This window comes from Larimichthys crocea, chromosome VIII, assembly GCF_000972845.2.
Source record: "Larimichthys crocea isolate SSNF chromosome VIII, L_crocea_2.0, whole genome shotgun sequence".
Taxonomy (NCBI): domain Eukaryota; kingdom Metazoa; phylum Chordata; class Actinopteri; family Sciaenidae; genus Larimichthys; species Larimichthys crocea.
Window position 1 is genome coordinate 3,800,897 of NC_040018.1, and position 22,872 is coordinate 3,823,768.

Consider the following 22,872-nt stretch of genomic DNA (forward strand, 5'->3'; position numbering starts at 1 on the left):
CTATCTATCTATCTATCTATCTATCTATCTATCTATCTATCTATCTATCTATCTATCTGTCTTTGTCCTGTCATGTCTCGCTCTGTCCAGCACGTGTCGCTGCAGCCGTTTCAGCCCTCACGCCTCGCGCCTCCGTCCACATCCGCCTACGTCAGCGTCTCTCCCACAGCAACACGGAACATGGCGGCCATCTCGGATCGTCTCGCTCCTTTCCCCGCAGCTGAGGAGCCCGGAGCCGGAGCGCCCGACACGGCAGACGGAGACAGCGACGAGGGGGAGGACATCTTCGTCTGTAAGGTACGTTTCCAGCTCGGTGTGCGTGAATTGAACACCTGTTTGCGGTTGTTTTAAGTCTTGCTTCTTTATCTAAACCTGCATTCATCAGAGAGGCTGACAGGTTTCCTCTGAAAGCTGCTTCAACTTAACCCGAAGTTCAGCTCGCAGCAGATGTAGCAGTTTGAACTCCTAACGGAGGTGACTTGTTCATTTTTAAAGATGCTCCTGTGTCGGTTTTTTGTGTGTTTTATCATGAATTTGGCTTTTTATGACTCCACCCAGACAGCCTCTTCATGCTTATCTGTGTCTGTGAAAACGTTATTAACGGTCCCTCCTCCTCTTTCTCCTCCTCCTCCCTGTCTGCAGAGTAACCCTGTGGCTGCTGTGAGTCGAGGAGTTTCTCAGCCGGAGCCTCCAGATCTCTTCAGTGAGGAGGATGATGAGGAGGAAGAGGAGGAGGCCGGTGCCAACACACCTGCCAAATCCAACGGGGTTCACTCTGATGATGACAACGACCTGTTTGCTGGTTAGGAGACAGTTTATCTTCATTATATCCTCGCTTGGTTTTAATTGATCAGGTGCAGAAATGAAGTCAAGCTTTGGGCATGCTGGAAAAGTTTAAATGCAGATCTTAAAGGGGCACTCCACTGATGTTATACATCATGAGCAAGCGGTGCGGTTCCTCAGACGTCCACTTGAGAGCTGGCTACAGAACCAGCCAGTCTCCATAAGTTCCCATGTTAAAATGTCCAACTTCACAGCAGAAATAAACAGCCTGGTACAATGACATGAACAGGGAGGTGCAGTTTGAGTAACCAGTCATTAGTTTTGCTGATGATCCACATCATTATCCAGGAGACGGAAGAAGCAGGACTACCAACACGGTACTAAACCCTTATAACGCTTATGTTCTACCCTAGTACTTGTCTAGCAAATCTGCACATTCTTAAACCTGCACATTATACTCTAGTACTTTTTGTAAATATGTACACTTGTGTTTCCCTCCTTGGTTTCTATTTTTCGCTGCTGTAATAAGTGAATTTCCCCTTTGTGGCATCAATAAAGTCTTATCTTATCTTATCTTATCTTAATATTAATAATAATGTCATCCCAGCTTGGGTGCAACTACAGGCCACTCTGATTTGTTAATTAAAGCAGTAATAATTGTTAATGTTTGGTTAGTAAATACAGAAAAAAAGTCACAATTTCCCAAAGTAATGTTTGTCACTGTCCCAAAGATATCCACTTTAAAGAAAAGCAGAAAATCTTCACATTTTAGAGGCAGGGTCTAAGTTTGCTTCATACTGTAATTGCACGTTGCAGCAGATTCATGTTCTCACAGTCAGCTAATAATTTAAGCTCCAGCTTGTTTGGAGTGTGCAGTTTGTTTTTCCTTTTCCTTTTGGATCAAGCAGGGCATACGTCAATCAAAAGTCTTCTCCTCCTCCTCCAGAGGCGCACGTGGAGCTGAGCACAGACAAGCCCGGCAACTCTGATCGGAAGGAGCTCTCCACCTCCTCCTCTGGCCTCCGTCCTGCCTCCTCGTTCACTCAGAGCCATGCAGCCATGCAGCCCACCTCCTTAGAGCAGGTACAGGCCACACCCGATCTGAGTTTCCTGAGAATTAATGAATCAATTGCCTGCATGCATGCTCTTGTTTGTCACAGTCAAATGTTCAGAGGTGTGCTATTTTTGTGAAATGCAGCTGGAGGACGAAGAAGCCAAGGATAGTTTTGATGTGGATGTCGCCGTCACCAACCCTGAGAAAGTCGGTCAGTGTTTTGTAATTTCCTTCCTTAATTTCAGAATAAAAGCTTATTAATTCTCACCGTCGCTCTATCTCCAATGTTTCTGTTCTTCTAGGAGACGGCATGAATGCATATGTGGCCTACAAAGTGTCCACCAGGGTCTGTAGTACAGCTTGTGTTCATACATATATCCTTACTCAGCTCTTCACAAGCATGTTGTTTTTCAAGTTCTGCGTCTTATTCGTGCACCATTCTTGTTTCTACTGTCAGACGTCCTTGCCCATGTTCAGGAGTAAAGCCTTCACTGTGAGGAGGCGTTATAGTGACTTCCTGGGTCTTTATGAGAAGCTGTCCGTCAAGCAGTCGCTCCAAGGCTGCATCATCCCACCACCGCCTGAGAAAAGCGTCGTAGGTGGGTGCCCAAGTCTTTATCTTGTATTTTATGTTTATATTTGCGTATTCTGTTTTTTTTTTTTTTTTTCATTTTTGTTATTTGGACCAACAGGAATGACAAAAGTGAAAGTGGGAATGGACGACCCGTCTTCGGTAGAGTTTGTAGAGAGAAGAAGAGCGGCTCTGGAGAGGCAAGGATTATTATCAATAAGATTATAAGTGGTATTCATGCGCAAACACAGACAGATCCGACAATACACAGTACGCTAAACACCTGAATTAGATCCACACAGTTATACATGGTCCCTCCATGGCCTCTTTAATGATATATCTATCCATGTGCATGTTTTATGTTCAAGTTTTTCTTCTTATTCACTTTATCTTGCTGCCACTGTGTTTTCTGTAGGTATCTTCAGAGGGTAGTGTGTCACCCGTCGTTACTACAAGATCCCGATGTCCGTGAGTTCTTGGAGAGAGAAGAAGTGGGTACTTTAAGATCTAAAACAATATTGCAGCAGCAATAAGCTGGATAATGACTTCATCCCCATTTTAGATTAAATTACTGGTATGTGCCTTAAGAAGAAAGAAAGAGTTGGTTCTTGCTAAGTGAGTTTTAGATGACATAATGCAAAAATAAATAACTAATAACTGTGCTAACTTTTAAGGTGTGTCTGTGTGTCTGTCTGTGTTTCAGTTACCCAGAGCAGTGAGCACCCAGACACTGAGCGGAGCTGGCTTCCTCAAAATGATCAATAGGGCATCAGATGCTGTCAACAAGATGACCATCAAGATGAATGAGTCTGACACTGTAAGGGGACTCTGGATGAAGTCTTTATTTTGCAATATTCAGGAGACTGTTGAGTATGACGCTGAGTATGGAGAAACATCTCACAACTAGATAAAATGTATTCCCATACATGTTGGATGAAGCTTGACAAGATCAGTGGTGGTACCAGAACATTGAAACAATGATGAGGATTGAGGGATATGGACAAGAAGGGAGTGTAGTGAGGAAATTATTTAGATTTAAGACCTCATAACTTGAACTGTGGAGTATTTTACAATGCTTTTGTATTTATCTTAATTAAGAGATTTTGAGATTGGTTATATGGGTTGTTTGCTTCGTTCTTCAGTGGTTTGAGGACAAGTTCCAGGAGGTGGAGAACGAGGAGCAGCAGCTGAGGAAGCTACACGCTTTGGTCGACTCCCTGGTCAATCACAGGAAGGGTGAGCTTCATCTGACTCTTTGACTCCTTTCTGTCTGCCCAATTTTTTTTCTTTTTTTTTTATCAGATTATTTCAACTGAGGAAACAGAAGAGTACAGAGCAGCTGCCTCGTCTTTTAGGGCGACAGAAGCAGACTGAATAGGTTTTTTGTTTCCTTCCTTCAAAACCAGAGCTGTGTGGGAACACGGCAGTATTTGCCAAAAGTATGGCCATGTTGGGAAACTCTGAGGACAACACGGCCCTGTCCCGGGCTTTATCCCAGCTGGCAGAGGTGGAGGACAAGATGGAGCAGCTGCATCAGGAGCAGGCAGCCAGTGACTTCTTCATCTTTGAGGAGCTGCTGGCTGACTATATCCGCCTACTAGGTGCTATGCGGGTAAGCTCACAGCTGCAGAATGGTAAAGAAGTAAAGATCCTTAAGAAGCAGTGAGGGCTGGAAAAGCTTGAGTTTCTTCTGTGTTTTAAACCGCGTTAATGTCGTTAAGCTGAATCACTTACATTTATTTTTACGTATAAAAATAACAGCAACGTAACAGCATAATCTGTAAAATATGGGGCAGGATCTGTTGCACAGAAGTATTTGTAAAGTAGCGAGGGCTAGAAAAATGTCAAAATGTGCCAGTTGAGCCAGTTTCTAATGTCCAAGTACAGTATTACTGCAGGCAGGTTCTCTGTTTAGTAAGTGGACTGATCAGGTGTTATGTTACTGTTGTTATCTAATCTAAAATGGACGTCCACAGGGGTGTTTTGACCAGCGTATCCGGGCGTGGCAGCGATGGCAGGAGGCTCAGGGCACGCTCCAGAAGAAGAGGGAGGCCGAGGCCAAGCTGCTGTGGGCCAACAAGCCCGACAAACTGCAGCAGGCCAAAGACGAGATCACTGAGGTAAGAGGCTCAATGAGCATGCAGCACAAAGGTTACTGTAGCCCACTCTTCAAAAGATGTGATTGTTTATTCTTCCAATGTTTAGATGTTAACCATTAGGACAAAATGATTGACTTCTTGTCAAGAAATTTACATTTTTTGTATTGTCTCTTTTATTGTTGTTTTGTTTAGTATTTACAGCCAAATCAGAAATAGAGAAAAGTAACCTGCAACAAGTCCCTAAATCAAGCAAACATACATTCTTTTCTTGCCAGTTCAATCTTTTTAAATGTGAGCAGTCTCTGCTTTTCGGTGCTTTATTTGATTATAAATTAAATCTCCTTGGTTTTTGGCTTTTGGGCCAGACAGACAAGCTATTTCAAGAAGTCACCTTGAGCTATGCGATGGTCATTCTTCACTATTTCCTTCTTTACTTGTACAAACATTGAAAAATCAATCTGACAGCTCCAATAACAGCGCACTGATGTCACTGTTGGAGTATTTGGCATGTCCCATCAGTATATTATTTTCCTTCAGAGGCAGCTGACAGATATTTGTTTACTTTAACAATATTAAGTCATTGTTATGTTCTGGAAAATATGCATGAATACTTTAATTGTTTTCTTTCTCACGTACGTCCTCAGTGGGAGTCGAGGGTTACTCAGTACGAGAGAGAATTCGACAGGGTCGGAATGACTGTACGTAAGGAGGTTCTCAGGTTTGAGGTATGTTTATGAGAATGTTTTTAATGTTTTATCATGCTTCAACTATAGATCACAGTATATTTAATGTGACGATGTATGTTAATGTCAGAGTGTAAAGTCAATATTTTTTCTAGGCACTGTATATTTGACCTTCTGGACAACAATTAGCAGTTGTGGTAAAAAGAACAACTTTATTGTGAGACCAACTTGTTTCTTCATCAGAGTCATCATGAAGCACATGGCAATAAAGTAAACATTTAAAAACTGTAGTAGAAGAGTGTCTTGGGGTGCCTTGGTAGCTCATCTGGTAGAGCAACCCGGGCTCAATTCCAACCAGGGTCCTTTGCTTTATGTCATCTCCTCTCTCTCCCCTGAGCTTCCAGTCTATCTCACCACCTCTCACTATTGAATAAAGCATAAAATGCCAAAAAAATATCTAGAAAAATAGCAGTAAAAGAGTATCTGATCAGCCCACTTAAGGATCAGGACAACTGAGGCAGGAGCACACGTTTTACCAATTTAAATTGCAGCAACCAATATTCAGCGTTAAAGCATGTCTTCATCAGAGTAACTCCGTTTCAGAGTAACTCTGATGACGACATGCATCCTGTTGAAACGTTAGCTCATTATAGAATTAGTAAGTTTCAGTAATATTCAAAAAGACAATGAAAACAACTAGCAGAATTTCCATGGTTGACCAGAGTGAGTCAGTGAAATGATGCAAGTACTGAAAGATATTAAACTAGATTTAGGACTTCAATTTGAGGACAGTTTCAGGACACTGTGGAAAAAGCTCTGGAGCCACATGACCATATTTTCGGGTCACGCACCTTGGAAATAGAAGTTCTGCCAGACATCTCTGCAGCTGGCTTTTCCATTGACGTGTTGACACTTTTTGTCTTTTCAGAAAGAAAAAGCCAAGGACTTCAAGAGCCAGATAATCAAATATTTGGAAGCAATGCTGCAGTCTCAACAACGGGTAAAACTATTTCAAGTATTACTCAGCATGTGCACCAGGATGGTTAACTTTATTCATGTGTGCCTTAAACTGTAAAATATATTGGTCATAGCAACACATTTTAACCTCTTCTTCTCGTCCTGATTGTATTCCAGCTTATAAAGTTTTGGGAGGCGTTCCTGCCTGAGGCAAAGGCGATAGCTTAATGAAGAGGGAGACTTTTTAAAGACCCCAACTGCCTTTTTTTGAACACTTTACCTCTTGACCAGGAACTGAGAGGACAATTTTAAAACACACAAGGAACTTCCATCCATTTTTTTTTGTCTTTTTAATCATAGTGTTATTCTCTTATCTTGTACAGTTATTTGATATAATAAGCTGCCGCATTTACACAACAGCATTTCTTTGGCATAATTTTTTGTTTGTTTTTGACTTACAAAGATGGTTTGAAGCAGGAATCCAACAGAGATTAACCTGGCCGTAGTTTATGTAAAACTCACTGTTTTGTCAGCGGGGTTATATTTTTATGTTTCTTGCTTAAACTAGTATATTGAAGTGTTAACACCAAGGTACTGCCCTATAGTAACATTGTCTATAGTTTACATTAGAGGATAGACGTATGTAAATCATTCCAGTCTCTAACAAGTTATGTCGATGGATGCATGTTGGATGTTTTGATGCACTAAAATGAATTGTACAGTTGGAAAAACTGTTTGTTTTTTTTTTGTTTCTTTTTTAAAATATTAAATACCACTATTGATGACTGAGGTCATATACCAGGAGTATTAGCACATTGTTACAGTGTATCACAATAAATATTAGATCATAGAAATCATATTAAAATTCAGATTTGACAAGGTTACATGCTTGTCAGCGTTGTTATAAAACAATAACAGATGTGTAAGGTTACAGTGAGTGCAACTCTGAAAAATGCAATCACTGCTTTGTTGGTATTTTCTACAACGATGTATTTGCTAGAGTCATTCTTGTTATATTAATCCATTTCTTCCATAACCATTTGAAGTGTTTAGATTTCTTGTGTCAGAGATTGAGGCCCAGAGGAACTCATTTGAAAGTGCTGCAGAGATTCGTTACTGCCCATATGTACACATGTACAGTACTTGAATTGAATCATACAACTAATGTCTGATATTATTAGTAACCATATGTTTTTTTTTTCTTTGATAAATTGGTTTAATGATAACATGAAGGCACAGACATTCAAGTGATACTGTCCTTATTTTCTTATTCGGCATTTGTAAGTGTAGTTATACCGTCATGTCATATTTACGTCAGAATGTGCTTTATTTTTGTAACCACTTTGCATTAGCACACACATTTTCCTGGAAATGCTAAACAGGTAGATGTACAAAATAAATATAATTGGTTAAGCTTTGGCATCTGTTTTTGTCTTGTAAGTTTGATTTGTGTCCATTTCACTTAATTTCATGAATGGATTATGAAACATTGGCCTGAAGCGGTAAGGGTATGATGTTGTCGTTTTCAGAAAGATTGTCGAGGTTAACCTCAAAAATAAGAAATACCGATACATCATTGCAGGAAACATCATTCAGTGTAGCAACGTTAGCATGCGGAGCAGGAGAATGTTGCAACTGCAATAATTTCATATAATAGACTATCCTTTTGTTTTTTCAAGATCTCAAATTAATTCTGTTGTTATCTTGGGAAAACTATGTTTTGTTATCGTAAGATCTCAAGAAAATTATCCTGTTATTTCAGGATAAGGACATTTATTATTTTGACACAATGACATAAATAACTGGAGAGTCCCAGAATACAAATGAAATTATCTTGAGAAAACTGAGGAAATTAAATATAAATATGAATAAATAATGAATGTAAAACTGAGGAAATTAAATATAAATATGAATAAATAATGAATGTATGACCCCTTTTGGCACTATATGAACTACTTTAGGCAAATTTTCTTTGTCCTACAAACTTTCACACATACATAAAAACACATACATGAAATACCACAACATAACCACAAAAATTCATACATTCAACATAAACATTCAATACAGCAGATTTATCCACCCAAATATCGTCCAGAAAGCAAGAATATATTAGATATTATAGGTACTACATAATCAAGGAATGGGGTCCATATATGAGAAAATAAACCAATATTTCTTAGGTAAAAGGTTGAATATTATCATATGCTGTCTGAGAGAGAAATATAAAACACTAATATGAATTCATTTGGGGGGAAAAAAGACAAAGTTGTGAAAAGTTGGAATTATGTAATAAGTGAGATATAAGTTGTACCTCTGGAGTCTGCAGGCACCCCAGTCACAGGATTAAATACATTAAATCAGGCTATTTCAACTTGGGGTCACACACAACACTGTCAAGCAAGCAAACTTGACCCCTTGTCACTTATGTAAAAAAGTTGGTTTCCCTAAAGTAGCTAAACTGGAAAAGGTTAAAATCATCATGTAATATTATTTATATTATGGTCACTACTCTTGCAATAATATTAGTATTTGTATTTAGTATCAGTATTGTATCATGGTCACTTTCTTTTGCAATATTTCTTACACTATGGTCACTTTACATTACAATACTCTTTTTATATATCATGCCACTTTTATCCTCAGTACTTGTCTGTTTTGAAGGTTGATGGTTTTTGCGTGTTTATTGTGTAGGTTATAGGTATTTCTGTCTGTTTATTGTGGGTTGTTTTTTTTTGCCTTTTCTACTTTTTTCTAATTCTATAGTGTATGCTACACTTTCCTCTGCTGCTGTAACAAGTACATTTCCCCGTGGTGGGATGAATAAAGTATATCTAATCTAATCTAAATTCCAAATTTTGTCAAGAGAGAAAATGATGGCCAGATAAAAAGTGGGAAGAAATTGCCCAAATGTGTGTGCACAATGAAACGTGCACAGTGACAGGTCAGGGTCACTCCAAAAATGTTTGCTAAAATGCAGGACTTGTGCATTTCAATTACATAGAAAATTTCCATCCAGGTTAGGTTTAATATAAATTAACTAATAAGCCTAATGTGAAGCAAGTAATAAGATGTACTTCCACTACTACACAGTAGTGCACGTAGTTTGTGCATTCAATAGTAATAAAGCCAATTTCTTCTTACTTCAAAAATGAATGTAGTCATTTTGAGTTTATTAGTACTATTACATAAATCTTATTACTTGCTTTACATTTACAAGTTTATTAATCAATTCTATGTAATTGAAATGCATAAGTGGCCAAAACGTTTTTTTTTTAGTGTATTAGAGAAATTTAAATTCCAAATTTTGTTACAAACAAAATGTGCCATATGCACTAACAAGCCAAAATGATTGCCAGATAAAAAGAGGATAAAAAAAATGAGAAAAGCGTGCACAGTGGACGGGGTCAGGGTTAATAATTCTCCTGCATGTCTTCGGTCCTGACCTGGAAGTGTGCGCCGTGGAGCGGGCGGTGCCGTCCTTCTACATCCGGTGTGCTCGAACCTTTCACGGGCAGCGAAGACAGACGAAGAATGGAGAGAGCGAGAGCCGCGAGCGAGCCTCCGCTGCTAGCGTGAAACATCAAGTATAACAACAAGTCACACACCCGTTAACCGTATATATATTAAAAAAAAAAAAAAAAAAACAAAAAAAGCTCCGGCAGCTTTTCGTTTATACATCTCGGCGTGACTGCTACGCGAGCCGTGCCCCGGTCGTGTGGCTTCATCCCGGCGGAGGTGAGTGTTTGTTTGTTTGAGACGTTTTCACGGCGGCAGGCTTTTTAACGGTTGGTCGGTGGCTACATTTCAGTTGCTAACGGAGCTAATTTCCTTGTTGCGCTCGGTCCAGCTGTCACCTTAAGACATCGGTAAGGCGGTAATAGCAAGCTGGGGATATGTGTCGTCCTGTTAAAAATAACCTTATGTTGTGCTTAACGAGAAAATATCACCGTTTTTCGAAGCCCCAAACCAGCTAAATAACGTTAGCTTCGTGTCGCTAACTTAGCTCAGCGGTTAGTTCGCCTGCCGATCGATGTGAGCATCCCTGAAATGTTACACAGGCTTTGTCCAACAAACCATCATAACTCAAGCTCAACTCGCTTCCTTGTTTTGATACAACAACAACCAAAGGCCTTGCTTACAAAAAAAATAAAAATAAAAACAGAAAAAAGGATCGATCATCTTTTTATATTAGCCTCAGCTCTCAAACACTTCCTCACATTATGAAGCTTGAACAGCATAAATGAAAGGGGCAAGAAAACAGGTGATTTATTTTACAAATTAAAACCCAAAGGCCTCTCCTCAGCCTGCTCACTGTGTGTGTGTGTGTGTGTGTGTGTTGAAGCTAACTGTTGCAAGTTTTTTTGTTTTTTTGCCAGATGCAGATTTATCCTCCACACACACACTCACATATACAATAAGACATCCACAATGTAAATCTCCAGCATGCCATAGACATCTTATTACTGAATCAATAAAAGAGTATGGCTCGTATTCAGTTACCACTCCATCGAGTAAATTGATTGACCGTCCCCGTTTCTCCACTAAATAACACATAGTGGGGTTTTTTTTTTTAAATGCTTTGAAAGAGAGCAGAGCTCTGAAGATGACGTTTTATTAAAATATATGTTACGGAGCTGGACGTGTGCCCAAACGTAGGGCGGTGTGAGAAGTCCTAATGAAGGAAAAGGTCTGTGTTTACTGGTCTGAATTTAGAGCATTAAAGTTAAACATTTTTGCAGGTGATTATTTACTTCAGTTCAAATTTAAATGTATTAATGTGCGGTTAATTACTTCATAACCACGTCAGCAGAGTTCAGATACGTCATCTTTACTCGTGCAGTATTTGTATGCACGTGTATTCCCCTCCCCAAAGGAATTGATGGAGATGGAGGAAAACTATAATCTGAATTCCCTATCAGTTATTGTTCATAAGAGCTAACTTTAACAGAGACACACAGAGAGAGAGAGAGAGGCAGCTGTCGGCTGGCACTGCCACAGTAGGAGTCTGCACTATTGGCAGGGCCCCCCTCTCAGGCTGATCTTTCCACTGAAGGTTAATCACTCCACTTAGAGCCTTTATGTTTCTGTAAAAATGAAAAGATGTCAACAGATTAGTCTCTTTTTTTTTTTTTAATAGACGCTAATCAGCAGCTTTTCTCTGGATATCTGCAAATCTGTGTATCTCCCTGGCTGTAATCAGTGTTTTTGGAGTGTTAAATACATTTTCAATGCCACCTTAGTGTGTCTTAGTGATGGAAATATATCAGTGAATAGTGCTGGGTTTTAAAACTAGCTATTAACCAATTATATCAGCTCTCCTGAGATGTTTTCATGTCATTCACTCTTGCTGCTCTGGTTTAGCGGCTGTGATTTGACTGCAAACAGTTGTGTGTATGTGTATATTTTGATACATTTCTCCACACTTGAGTTGGATATTATAACAGCATCGTGAAAATAATACCTTGTTTATGTATTTGTACGAACCACCACATCACTGCTCCATCGTTTCCAGTCAGACTGGGACGGTGAAATAAAATAGTCTGGTGGATGTTTTCTTCAGCTGCAGGAATATTGGCGATGACACAGATGTGAGATCAGCAGAAGTTACTGTCTGCAGTCTCAACTTTGTAAGTCAGTAATATGACACATTTCTTGTTCACACAGCTTCATTGAGGAGTGTAAAGGAATGAGGTATCTTTACCATAGAGACAGGCAGGCAGCCTTCCTGGAACACAATGACACAAATGTTCAAAATATGCAATGCTATTATTACACGGTGAGGTTAGCTAATCAATAAAATTATGACGACTATATCTAGGAAACAAAATGAGTGTGATTGTACTGTTTAACTTATAATAATGTCAAATATTTGTGTATTTCTTGCACTTAAGGATGCTAACAGGCCAAGTTAGAGTTAAATTAAATGCCAGTATGCAAATGAGCTTTATATCACGCATCAGACGATCATAAATCTATAGCACCATCTAACAGGCACCCACATTTACCGCTTATCTGCTTTAACTCCAGCACAAACCAACTAAAGTGTCTCCTTTCAGACTCTGCTGCTATGACATTCAAAACACAGAGCATGACACAGTAACATCAGCTGAACACCGACTCAGCGTTTCTCCAACGTGCTCATCAGGCAACATTTTGCTCTTCTTTTTTTTTTTCCTCACATGCAGAAGTGAAGGAGAGTAACCGAGACAGTCGTGCAGCTCAGACCATATCAGTTCCTTTTTTTGTTGACGCCTGCACGTTGCTTCCACTCAAGCAGATTATGATTAAAACCAAGCCTGATAAATAAGGCTAAATAATGTTTGGCTAAGTATTACTTTGTAGCTGGTTAAGTCAGGTAGTCAATTACCAATCGATGTGACTATCACTGAGCTCCATGACTGTAAAATGAAGCCAAGTGCCAAAAACTGCAGTTCCTCAAACGTCCACTCGAGGCTGGCTACAGAACCAGTCAGTCTCCATAAGTCCCCATGTTCAAATGTCCAACTTCACAGCAGAAATAAACATGTTTACAGCCTGGTACAAAAAACAGTTTTGGTCTCTATAGCTGATTTCCCCGTTCATGACAACTGTACTGAGGCTGAATTTCTGCATAACTCACCCATTCAATTGATATCGAGGCTTAAATGATGCATAATGAATAGCATGGCTGCTTTCCAGTAGGTGCCATTGCAGATGGCTTGTTTGGAAACCTGGGGCGTCAGTCGGCCAGACTCGGGTCTGCTGATTATCCACGCCTTTGCAGATTTTTAGACTAACCAGGAGGTGGAAGAGGCAGGACTGCCAACATGGCGCCAGACACAATATAAATTATAGCAGAAAGGAACTATTCTTTAAACGTACGCACCAAACTGGACGAGGGTTGTGTTTGAAATTTTAAGCAAGCCCGACAAAACCAACAAATAGTTAAATATTTGCTTACGCTGCATTTTCAGTCGCAGTTGAAAAAGTAATTGTTTGAACAGATTGGTTAAAGAAATAAGCCAGTGAGCTGAATCTGTAATGGGATTTGACGTCGTAAAATCCTTTCATGTCTTCTCCTTCTGAGACTAAATTACTTTTATAAGATGCCAAAAGGTGTGTATCCTCGCAGTCGTTTATCAGGAGACATGGCACTGCAGGGGATTTCCCATGTTACATCAAAACCAAAAGAAGCATTTACCAGAGAGTGTTTCTAAGAGCTTGAATTTATTCTTCACTTTATTAATTAGGTGGTCGAAGACTGACATGGATTTTCACAAACTTGAGCGTCTGTGCAGTGTAGTATTTATTTTGTAACACACACACACAAAACTCCAGGTATACTTTATAAAACAATGCAATCCACCAAAATACTGCTGTTTAGTACGTCCTGATAGACTACTGTAACGTTAGGTTTCTGTCTAAATGAAACATTTGCACAGGTAGAAGTTATTTTGGGGCTGTTATATTGGATCACATTACATTTTGCAGCATGTAGATGTAACTGTGTCCACCCCCTCCCTGTAAAATGAATGAAACAAACTCCCCTATTGTAAAATGTGAGATGGAAATGGATTTGCAAGTCCTCCTTTATGACTCTGGTCTGATTTGACTGTTTTCAATAGATTAATGAGCACACACCGGAGGAAATGATACACAAGTAGATGAATGATACCTGGGAGCTAATTACAGCATTTAGCGTGATGCAACTTTGTAATTAAAGGTTGCAGATGTTCCTGTACCCTTCATGAAGTGTAGCTTGGCTGCCCTTATATAGTATGAATTAACTTTGTGTCCCACTTTAATGTTTATTTTGCCGGGCATGTCTGGACATGTTTAAAATATAGCATGGCTGCTGTAATGTTATCTTACCAGTAAAACAAATGACAAACCCGGAGACACAAAAACTCTTCAACACATTGTCCTTTTTAGTTTCCACTGTTATTGTGCAATTCAGCAGCAGTCAACAGCTCTCTGAATGTGATGTCAAAACAGCTTTCAACAACAAGGAAGAGCAAACTTGAGTACAACCAGAAGAACCTAAAACCGACCCTGTGTCATCTTTTATAGTAAATCATGTTTGAAAACAAAAAAAAAAGCTCTTAATAAAAAGTAGTTTTGAGCATCATTATTGTTGAAATCAAGATCTGAAACATCTGATGTGCCTTAATTAACACCACCGATAGTATATAGAACAGACAGCATATGCGTGACGTCACCTAGGGGTTTCTATAGAGCTGTTTTTAAGCTCAGGCTGCCGGCATGTTGGAAGTCCTGTCTCTTCTGCCTCCCCGTTAATCTAATCGAATTATTGGTATAGGATCATCAGTGGACCTGAGGTGGGCCAAATGACACCTGGTTGCTCAAACAAGCCATCTGTAATCACCCCTACCTGCCCATCAATGCGGCCACACTGTTAATCATTCATAACTTAAAGCTTTAATATAATTTGAATAGGTCAGTTCTATAAAGAAATCACACTCTGGGAGCAAACTGTTTCAACATGGGGGCTTATGGAGGCTGACTGGTTCTGGAGCCAGCCTCAGGTGGCCATTAAAGAACTACAAGTTTTTGGCACTTCTGCAACACCCATAAAATATTCTGCAACTAGTTACAGTGTAAAAGCTCAATTGTCCAAGAATGTTTCACAGTGTGCCCGTACATATCTTACACATCACAATCTTACCTGAATAAACTGAAAGTTCAAAGCTGTGTTCAGCAGTATTAAAAGGTCAGGTATTAGTCTGTAGTCTAGCAGTAACGTTTATACAACTGCCCGCCTGTGTACAGCGGCAACCGGGAAATCCGAGATAGTCTGCCGAGAACGGGTTAAACACAGGTTGAGCGTGTGTTTATTATCCCGCGTCCACCGTAAAAACACCTAGCTGAGCTAATCTGAACACAAGATTAGAGCGGCCCTACAAGTGATTATTCGCACAATGGAAACTGTTACATCTCGCAAACCTGTTTTTATAGCCGCGTTGTTCTGTTCCTGTTTTTATGTAATAGCAACAGCGCACCGTTGCCCTTGAGAGCAAACTAGCTGTCTTTGATGCTGAGATGTGTGCAGGCAATACTGAGCATGAGTCATCCGGAAGCCCACACACAAATACTTTTCAGCAGCAGCCTTTCCATGCTCAGGAATTACAGCGTTGTCATGAAAACATTAGTAGCCCTTGTTTGTTATTTAAAAAGTTTTTTGTTTTTTTTTCCAGTGGGTAACTTTTTGGAATTTTGAGGGTGAAACATCTGTTTCCATCTGTAGGAAGTCCTCTAAAATTCCTGCATATTGTAGCTGAATCATACCCCAAACAGCCTTAATGTTTTATAACAACATCATTTTAAATTTGCATAAATCTTGGTGAAAGTGGGGGTACGTCGAACCGAAAAATGATTTTGTCAATCGTGTGATGAAATCACAGCGGTGTCCGTCCAAGTTGAGCGATGGTGCCCTTGCGAGCAGACGTAGCTTTATGTAATTGTTTACATAATATTCCCCGTTGACATTGTCTGCCAGGCTATAGCTGTGGGTGGTGGAGAATCTAAGATGCCTCCGCGAACACAAACTCCGACTTAAGCTCGGTGTTGATGCTCAAGCGGGCTGCTGTGTCTTCTGTGACCGCTGATGACTATCTCTTTAGCCCCGCAGCGCTGTCACAGTAAGCCAGCCCTCGTAAACAGTGATTTGAAAGCGTTTATGTGACTCACAAGCTTAAAAAATTGGTGTTAAACTTGCTGTCATGAATTCCCCTAACCTTTTGTTAGAGTAAAGATTAATGTTTTTTTTCTCGTTCGTTGATATGAAATATGTAGCGAAAGGCCAAATGTAGCTGTCTCACTGTCTGTGCAGAGCATGACATGACCCTCGACTGAACTCTGCTGCAGCTTTTTACACATAATATAACCGTCATGGAGCCAAATAAATAATGAAATATCTGCCTTACTCCTGTCATTGCCCATAACCGAAGAACTCGATCATTATGATTCTTTTCATCCCACTTCAATTCCAATTTCTGGCTTATTTTACTTCATTGTGTTGCGTGACATCTATCCACTTCTTGAAGCAGGGTGGCATGTTTTTTAAAAAAAGTGGCTAAAATGTCCTCAATGTGGAGCTACTCTAAAATGACATTTCCAAGGCCTGCAATGCCAGTGTATTCACAGGCTTTAGTAATGTGTTTTTATTATCAACTCCACTGTGGTAATAGCAGATCATTTCATGTGGAATTGTAATTTAAATCTCATTTTAAGTGTCATGATTTTGTGGTTATTGATTTCATGCTTTTTGTTAAAGAACAAACTCAGCCTGCATCTTGAAATGTTCTTTCTTTGGCTGCTCTCCGTGGGAAAACTAACGTCTTCTCTCTTCGTCGTGTTTTCTTGTGTTTGTCACAGGTCGTCCACTTTCTCATTCCCGTGACAAATGTTGACAACAGAGCTCAGCCTGTCCAACGACTGTTAGAGGCGACAGGGCGAGGACGTGGAGGGAGTGTCGGGTTAGCTGTACCGGGTTTTGTCTCATGAGAGTGGCTGTGCCATCCAGGCACTGCCAGTGACCAGGGCTGTGGCTGTGGTGGGCCCGGCCCAGGAGGCCTTTTTGTACATCACTCCTGGCTCCCACTGACCTGTGCTGTTTACACCATGGATCAACAGAGAGACAAATATGGCGAGCGGCCCGCAAGGGCTGCTAAAGTTTCGCAGGGAAGCCGCAGCGGACACTCGTCTCGGCCATCTGGCTCCTCCAGCTCGTCTGGGGTTCTCATGGTGGGGCCAAATTTTCGTGTGGGCAAGAAGATCGGCTGTGGAAATTTCGGTGAATTAAAGCTTGGTGAGTTGAGTCTAAATATTGTGTTAAACGGTTCAAGACCCCACGAAATTGCTGACAAAGTGAGTTTGGATGTTTTTATAGCAGTTTTTGATGTTTGTGTCTCTAACTGGGGCTGCTCGATTATGGAAAAAATCAATATCACGATTATTTTGGTCAATATTGAAATCACGATTATTCAAACGATTCATTTTGAGTTTCACGATGCATTTATTCAGCATTTCTCTCTCTCTCAAAAAACACTTTGTTATTGATTCTTTATGCAAAATATTCAAATTAAAAATAAATTTTGGCTACAAATATGTACTTTACAGCTGTTTTGCAATGTATGAAGCATTAAATCAATAAAATAAATATACTTTATGGAACATTAAATAAGGCATAGAAAAACATAAATGTATCCAAAATAAACTATGGATCCAGCTGCTCTGCAAATTCTCTATATTTATAGAACAAAATAAATATAATAATAAGCAATAAGCATCTTCTTGAAACCCTCACCCTCGACTGTATTAATGGGTTGCATATCTTTAGCTAAGAAATATCCAATGGCAGCTGTTAGGCCCCGTTTACACGGGTATTTTAAAAAACGGAGACATTTCCCTTCGTTTGTATCGATCTTTTACACGCAAACGGTGAATTCGCCTCTGAAAACGAATCGAGTTTTAGGCAGCTGATGCGCCAAAAGTGCGACCAATGTTTACCTTTTGCTATGACGATGATCATGGAAGCAGCCGCCCATAGGCTTGGCGTAGTTATGATGGCGCTCCATGGCGTATTTATGCGGGCTGATGTAAACGAAAACTTTTTTGAAAACGATGCTATGTGCACGATGTTATTTTGGAAAACGGAGGGAGGGAAATATTCGTTTCTCAACATACCCGGCTATGTGTAAACGTAGCTTAATGACTTGTGCCTCTCCGAACTTGTCGGATAAGGAGTCGCATTAAACAATGTGTCTGTGATCGATGACTGAGTTTGCGTTGACGTCTTGCTGGTTGTGGCACCGGCTTTGTCTTTTTGTTTCTTTTATTAATTCGTCGTGAGTGACTTTGTGTTTTTGTTTGAGATGGTTAAATACATTTGTGGTGTTACCAAGAGGAGCAGCTATTACCTTGAAGCAAATCTTGCACATTATGTGCTGCTGCTTCTCGTCGGATTCTTCTCATTCGCTTTCAATCTCACTCACTGTTTTTGAACGACACACCTCCTCACTCTTCAGCTGCGTGAGGGAGTATGGACTATCCTGTTAGTCAGCGAGCCGCGTGAAATGGAATGTATTGCGCATGCGCGTCCCTCAGAAATTGTGTAATGAAAAGTGGAAAATAAATCGTTTAAACTCGATTATATGGTTTTTGAGATCGTTTGACAACAAAATCGAAATCGTGATTAAAATTCGATTAATTGCACAGCCCTATCTCTAACCACACCGAGTTAAATTGTGCTGCATTATATTGAGACATTTTGCCTTCCCCTAGTTATATAAATACATCTCTCAGTGTAACACACTAGAGTACTGCAACTAACAAAGTGAGCAAAAACAAAACTAACATTTCACACTTTTATAAAGGTTAGTTCCTTTATGTCTTATGTTTGGTTAAGCGTACCTGGCAACTGAAGGGGGGGAGGGGACATTTTTATATACAGTACAGACATGGTAACATATTCAGGAAATTTAAATAAATAATTATTCCATTGTGAACTCGTTGTAAATCCTCAATCTGTGTACTTTATTTTTTTTAATAGCAATTTAATGTACGCTTTCTTTCTGTCTCATTTCAGGTAAAAATCTGTACACCAACGAGTATGTAGCTATTAAACTGGTAAGTACACACTTTCTTTTTCTGCTTGATTCCTCACATCTGCAGATAGATGAGAAACATTTAGCAAAATGATGGTTAAAATATGGTCCATGAAGTGGAGCAGTTATTATAAATCAGGATTAATAATTATGGTGCAGAATTTGAGTATTCATAAGCATTACTACATTAGAAAGGGTGAGTTGTTTGAATGTAGTAGTCAGTAATTAGTAGAGTATGAAAAGGAGAAAACAGAATGATACTTGAGGAACATATCAAATAAAAGTCAGTGCTGTGTTTAGCTGTTGTATCTGGGCATGTTAGGATGCAATGTTCTGATTTTTGAATGTTGATTTCCAGAAACATGACTCTCAGGTTGTGCTCGGCACTGATACCGAACTAATCTGGCCTTGGAAGAGAAATGTGAATGAGGTGTAGATGTTCGACTAGGTGTGTCTTTTCCAGTTGCTGCTGAACTGGAAATCATGACTCCTGCATGACTCCTGACTCATGCTTTTATTATTGCTCACCAGAGAGTAGTGAATACAGTCAAACAGTATCAAAGTATTAAGGTTACCTTAACTAACTGTACCTGATGTAAATGCTTTTAATAGAGAAACTAAAATGTGTGTTTAGTTTGAAAACAAAAGTCTGGGTGTGTCTTTCGCTCACACTCAGGTCAGTTTCCCAAACATGTTTTTAGAAAATGATTTTCCAGGTATTTTTTTTATGCTCACACTAAATGGGATGTTTTGGTAGCAACGTTGGGGAAAGACTTAGATTGATTCTTGAGGATTCACTGATTTGTCTTACAGAGTTGCTGGTGATTTTTCTTTTTTTTTTTGTTGTTGTTGTGCCACTTCGTTTGATAGACCTACTAGTGTTACATGGTGGTAGGGTTTTTCCTGGTTCATCTGCAATCACATTTCATTGGATGGCATGTTTGAATATGCCCTCAAGTGCAAGACGAGTCATCAAAAAATTGTTGACACAGTTTAACACATGAGTGAAATTCAGTTTTAGGTGTTTTTAATTTATGAGGTCATTAACTGAGCGCTGGTTTGTCCACCATGCAGGAACCAGTGAAGTCGAGGGCGCCACAGTTGCATTTAGAGTATCGGTTCTACAAAACACTGGGAACTACAGGTAAGCTCACAGATCCGCCCGTCACTCCTCGTGCTGCTTTTGTGTGACTGCATGGCAATGATTTGACTGTTTTGGAAGGTCACAGCAGATGATTGTATCATTTCCAAAACAAGTGATTATTCCACTCAGGTTATGTTCGGATATCAAGCCGCATCAGCAGCTTGTTTTTAGTGTCCGGGACTTTGTGTACGTGCATAAATGGCAACATGCATGAAGAGCGTGCTGAACGGTGACCTTGCTTGACAGTAGACCTACCAGCAGTGTAATTCAATATGGAAGTTGTTTACCTAAAGCTTCTTATACACCCACAAAACAGATGCAACTGCTGATCTTTTTTTTCTTACCCCCTGAAAAGACTTCCTCATTGTTATCTACGCAGAACATGCACAAGCTGCAGACTAAATTTCAGGATGTAACTTATGTCTCCAGTGTCAGTGCTGTCCTGTCTGAAGTAACCGTAATGCACATGTCCAATATCCAGATGTGATTTAGCTCATAAAAACTTCATTCGGTGTGTCTGTATGGGACTAGTCTGGATGTGTTGGAACATGTTTGAGCTTTTAAAATATAGGCAGATGATTGTTCTGGCAAATTCTCCTTTCTTTTTTTAAATGAACAATCATGCATTACTGACATATTATCACCATATTAACTGACATGCTAGTAAACAGTTGCTTATTTACAATATCTGGACACCTGGTGACTATGCATCCAGTATTCACTCTTGTTTTAGCTCTTGCTCTCACCAGCTTCTGTGGAGTTTCTCCGGCACTAAATTCTCTAGTCATAAACCTTATTGTTTTTTTATTTTTTTTATTTATTTTTTCTTCTTTTTTTTACCAAAAAGTTGTGGTCTGGAATTCCAAAACAGTGAGTTGAAAGACACTAATAAATCTCTGTAAGGCTGTAGGGAGCTGCAGAAGTTGGGTGATGATTCTCTGATGAGTGACCCCTTCCACATTACAGCGATACCCCACCGGGCATGTCTCCGTCTTGTCACGGCTGCGGCGCTGTTTTGGTCTGTTCTCTCCAAGGGACTTCAAACTCCCACCAGGAGTGTTTCAAACATTTTGCCTGCCAGACTGGCAGACTGGCCAGGTTTGGTCTTTTTTTTTTGTTCTTCTAAATATTTAAATGTTTCCCTTTTGGCTGTTTTTGCAGTAACAAGTGTGCACAGGGTATTTTATTTTGAAAATCGACCGGATTCTCTATGCCGTTCCTGTGTCTGACGGCTGGCCAATTCGAGCTGCTCTGTGCAGACTGATGTGAGCTGCATGCTGCGTCATTCAAAAACAAAACGCTTTGCTGCCACGTATTCTCAGCAGAGACGTGAACATTAAATTGAAACATGGCAAACATAAAGCATAACAAGGACGGCCGCCATTAGATCCAGCAGCCGCAGCACTCCCGTGTCGCATGTTGCTTATGTGCCCGGTGGAAATTAGACACTAAGACTTTTAGACTTTACACAAAGTCTTTAAGGACAATCTGACCCAAAATGCATTTATTATTCAGAAATATATATCTCCAATATGTTCTGATGTCGACACGTTCCAGTTGTCTCTAATCAGTCCAACCCAAATGACTTTTAACTCAAATATCCTAAAAAGAGTTCCTCCTGATATCTGACCTGTGACTTTATATCCTGCAGTCCATTGAATGGTTATTTTTATCATTGTCCAGATTTTTCGTTTACCTTTGTTCACACATATCGTCCAATGGCAACAGCTTCTCCTAAACCTCTCCCTGGTGTTGAGGAGTGATGTCAACACTATTGGAACAAATAGTGACATGATTGTATTCCTTTTTCCTTATGTTCCTCGAATCATGCTGTTTTTAAACTTAATCAGTCTGCGGTCAGAATGAAAGACAATGCAATGATAGTCACTTCTTGATTTCTCTTCCCTTAACTCCATTCCCTTGAGGATTTCTCAGTCTGTAATAAAAGATTCGTCAAGGTCTGCTGACACATCTGTTACTGACAAGAATCTTGTGAGGATTAAACGACTACAGCGGAGAAATAAATTAAGGGCAAACTTTTTTTTTGTCTTGGTACTAGAGGAAATGGGTGGGAACGCTAGAAACAATGGAACAATAGAAAAATCTTTTTTAGTAGTTGTTCATTGCTCTTCTGGTAAAATGGTTAATGCACTAATGTATACATTGCACTGATTGTCACACCTAAACTAGATGAAGCGATTAATAAAAGATAAATATGATCATGCTGCTTGTGAATTTATTAATTCAGGTTTTTCTGAGTGTGAGCGTTACAGTTCAGGGTTGATCTTGGTCACAGTTTGACATGGAAAATGTAAGCCACGTTTTTTGTGATGTATGGTCCTTGATGTGCTTTCTGGAGCTCAACATGCATATATGGTAACCAGACTGGGAATATAATGGCTATTGTTTTACAAAAGGCAAGGGCTGGAAAAGGCCAACTGTGCGGAAACTCATTAAATATTTAGAGAGTGGGTCTGCCTCTCTTAGTACTAACCTGCCTCTGTCCTCTCCTCCAGATGGGATAACGTGACCTCATTTCTTTCTTGGCTGTGTTCTGTGCCACATTCCTCCCAGCCAATGTGGTTGTCACAGTGTCTGTGCGACGAGGGTCTTTATGAATTAATGCGGTTTGACTCAGATGCTCAATCAGGTGTTGTATGTGGTGCATAACCAACTGTCTCTGGATATTAACGAGGATGATTCAATTAAGAATTGTGCATCTCCTTCCAGAATATTTGTCAGCACAGTCGATAACTGCGGCGCTACCGCTTTGGTTTAACAAGACGGCAGACTATGAGGCTTTATTGTGCCGAGGACAAGACGGTTTTGAAGATCAAGAGGGGTTTGTTCAAGGGTGGGCGGACACTATTGAGCTGCTGAAGGTATTGGCAGCCAGAGCTCATCATGAAATACTACACCAGCTCTGTGACCATTGCAGTCCCAAGAAGTAAACATTTCCCACAGTGACACAGC

The 22,872-nt window shown here is 39.9% G+C and overlaps 2 protein-coding genes across 8 annotated transcripts in view; both read left to right on the plus strand.

Moving 5' to 3' along the window:
• Positions 1-113: 113 nt before the first annotated feature.
• Positions 114-7,569, plus strand: LOC104922794 (sorting nexin-1). Its single transcript, XM_010735726.3, has 15 exons — positions 114-297; positions 643-802; positions 1,730-1,866; positions 1,982-2,048; positions 2,140-2,183; positions 2,295-2,436; positions 2,530-2,608; positions 2,824-2,899; positions 3,112-3,225; positions 3,551-3,644; positions 3,815-4,020; positions 4,385-4,528; positions 5,152-5,232; positions 6,119-6,190; positions 6,325-7,569. The coding sequence occupies exons 1-15, from the start codon at positions 181-183 to the stop codon at positions 6,373-6,375; spliced, it is 1,584 nt and encodes a 527-aa protein (XP_010734028.2). The 5' UTR covers positions 114-180; the 3' UTR covers positions 6,376-7,569.
• A 1,970-nt stretch (positions 7,570-9,539) lies between these two features.
• csnk1g1 (casein kinase 1, gamma 1) overlaps positions 9,540-22,872 on the plus strand; it is a 34,810-nt gene continuing 21,477 nt past the window's right edge. For 3 of the 7 annotated variants that reach the window (XM_027281301.1, XM_019275847.2, XM_019275849.2), the window contains exons 1-4: positions 9,541-9,885; positions 16,525-16,957; positions 18,737-18,777; positions 19,830-19,899. In XM_027281301.1, coding sequence (XP_027137102.1) covers positions 16,771-16,957; positions 18,737-18,777; positions 19,830-19,899 — 298 coding nt within the window. In that variant the 5' untranslated portion in view covers positions 9,541-9,885; positions 16,525-16,770. Of the gene's footprint in view, positions 9,886-16,524; positions 16,958-18,736; positions 18,778-19,829; positions 19,900-22,872 lie in introns of all 7 variants that reach the window. The other 4 variants (XM_019275846.2, XM_019275848.2, XM_019275852.2 and 1 more) reach the window with 2 other exon arrangements.

Bases quoted from the DNA above. Each gene is read 5' to 3' on its own strand.
- LOC104922794 (XM_010735726.3), top strand. From the start codon at position 181: ATGGCGGCCATCTCGGATCGTCTCGCTCCTTTCCCCGCAGCTGAGGAG. The intron at 2,900-3,111 runs GTGGGTACTTTA...TCTGTGTTTCAG, and splicing joins AGTTCTTGGAGAGAGAAGAA to TTACCCAGAGCAGTGAGCAC. The intron at 3,226-3,550 runs GTAAGGGGACTC...TTCGTTCTTCAG, and splicing joins AGATGAATGAGTCTGACACT to TGGTTTGAGGACAAGTTCCA.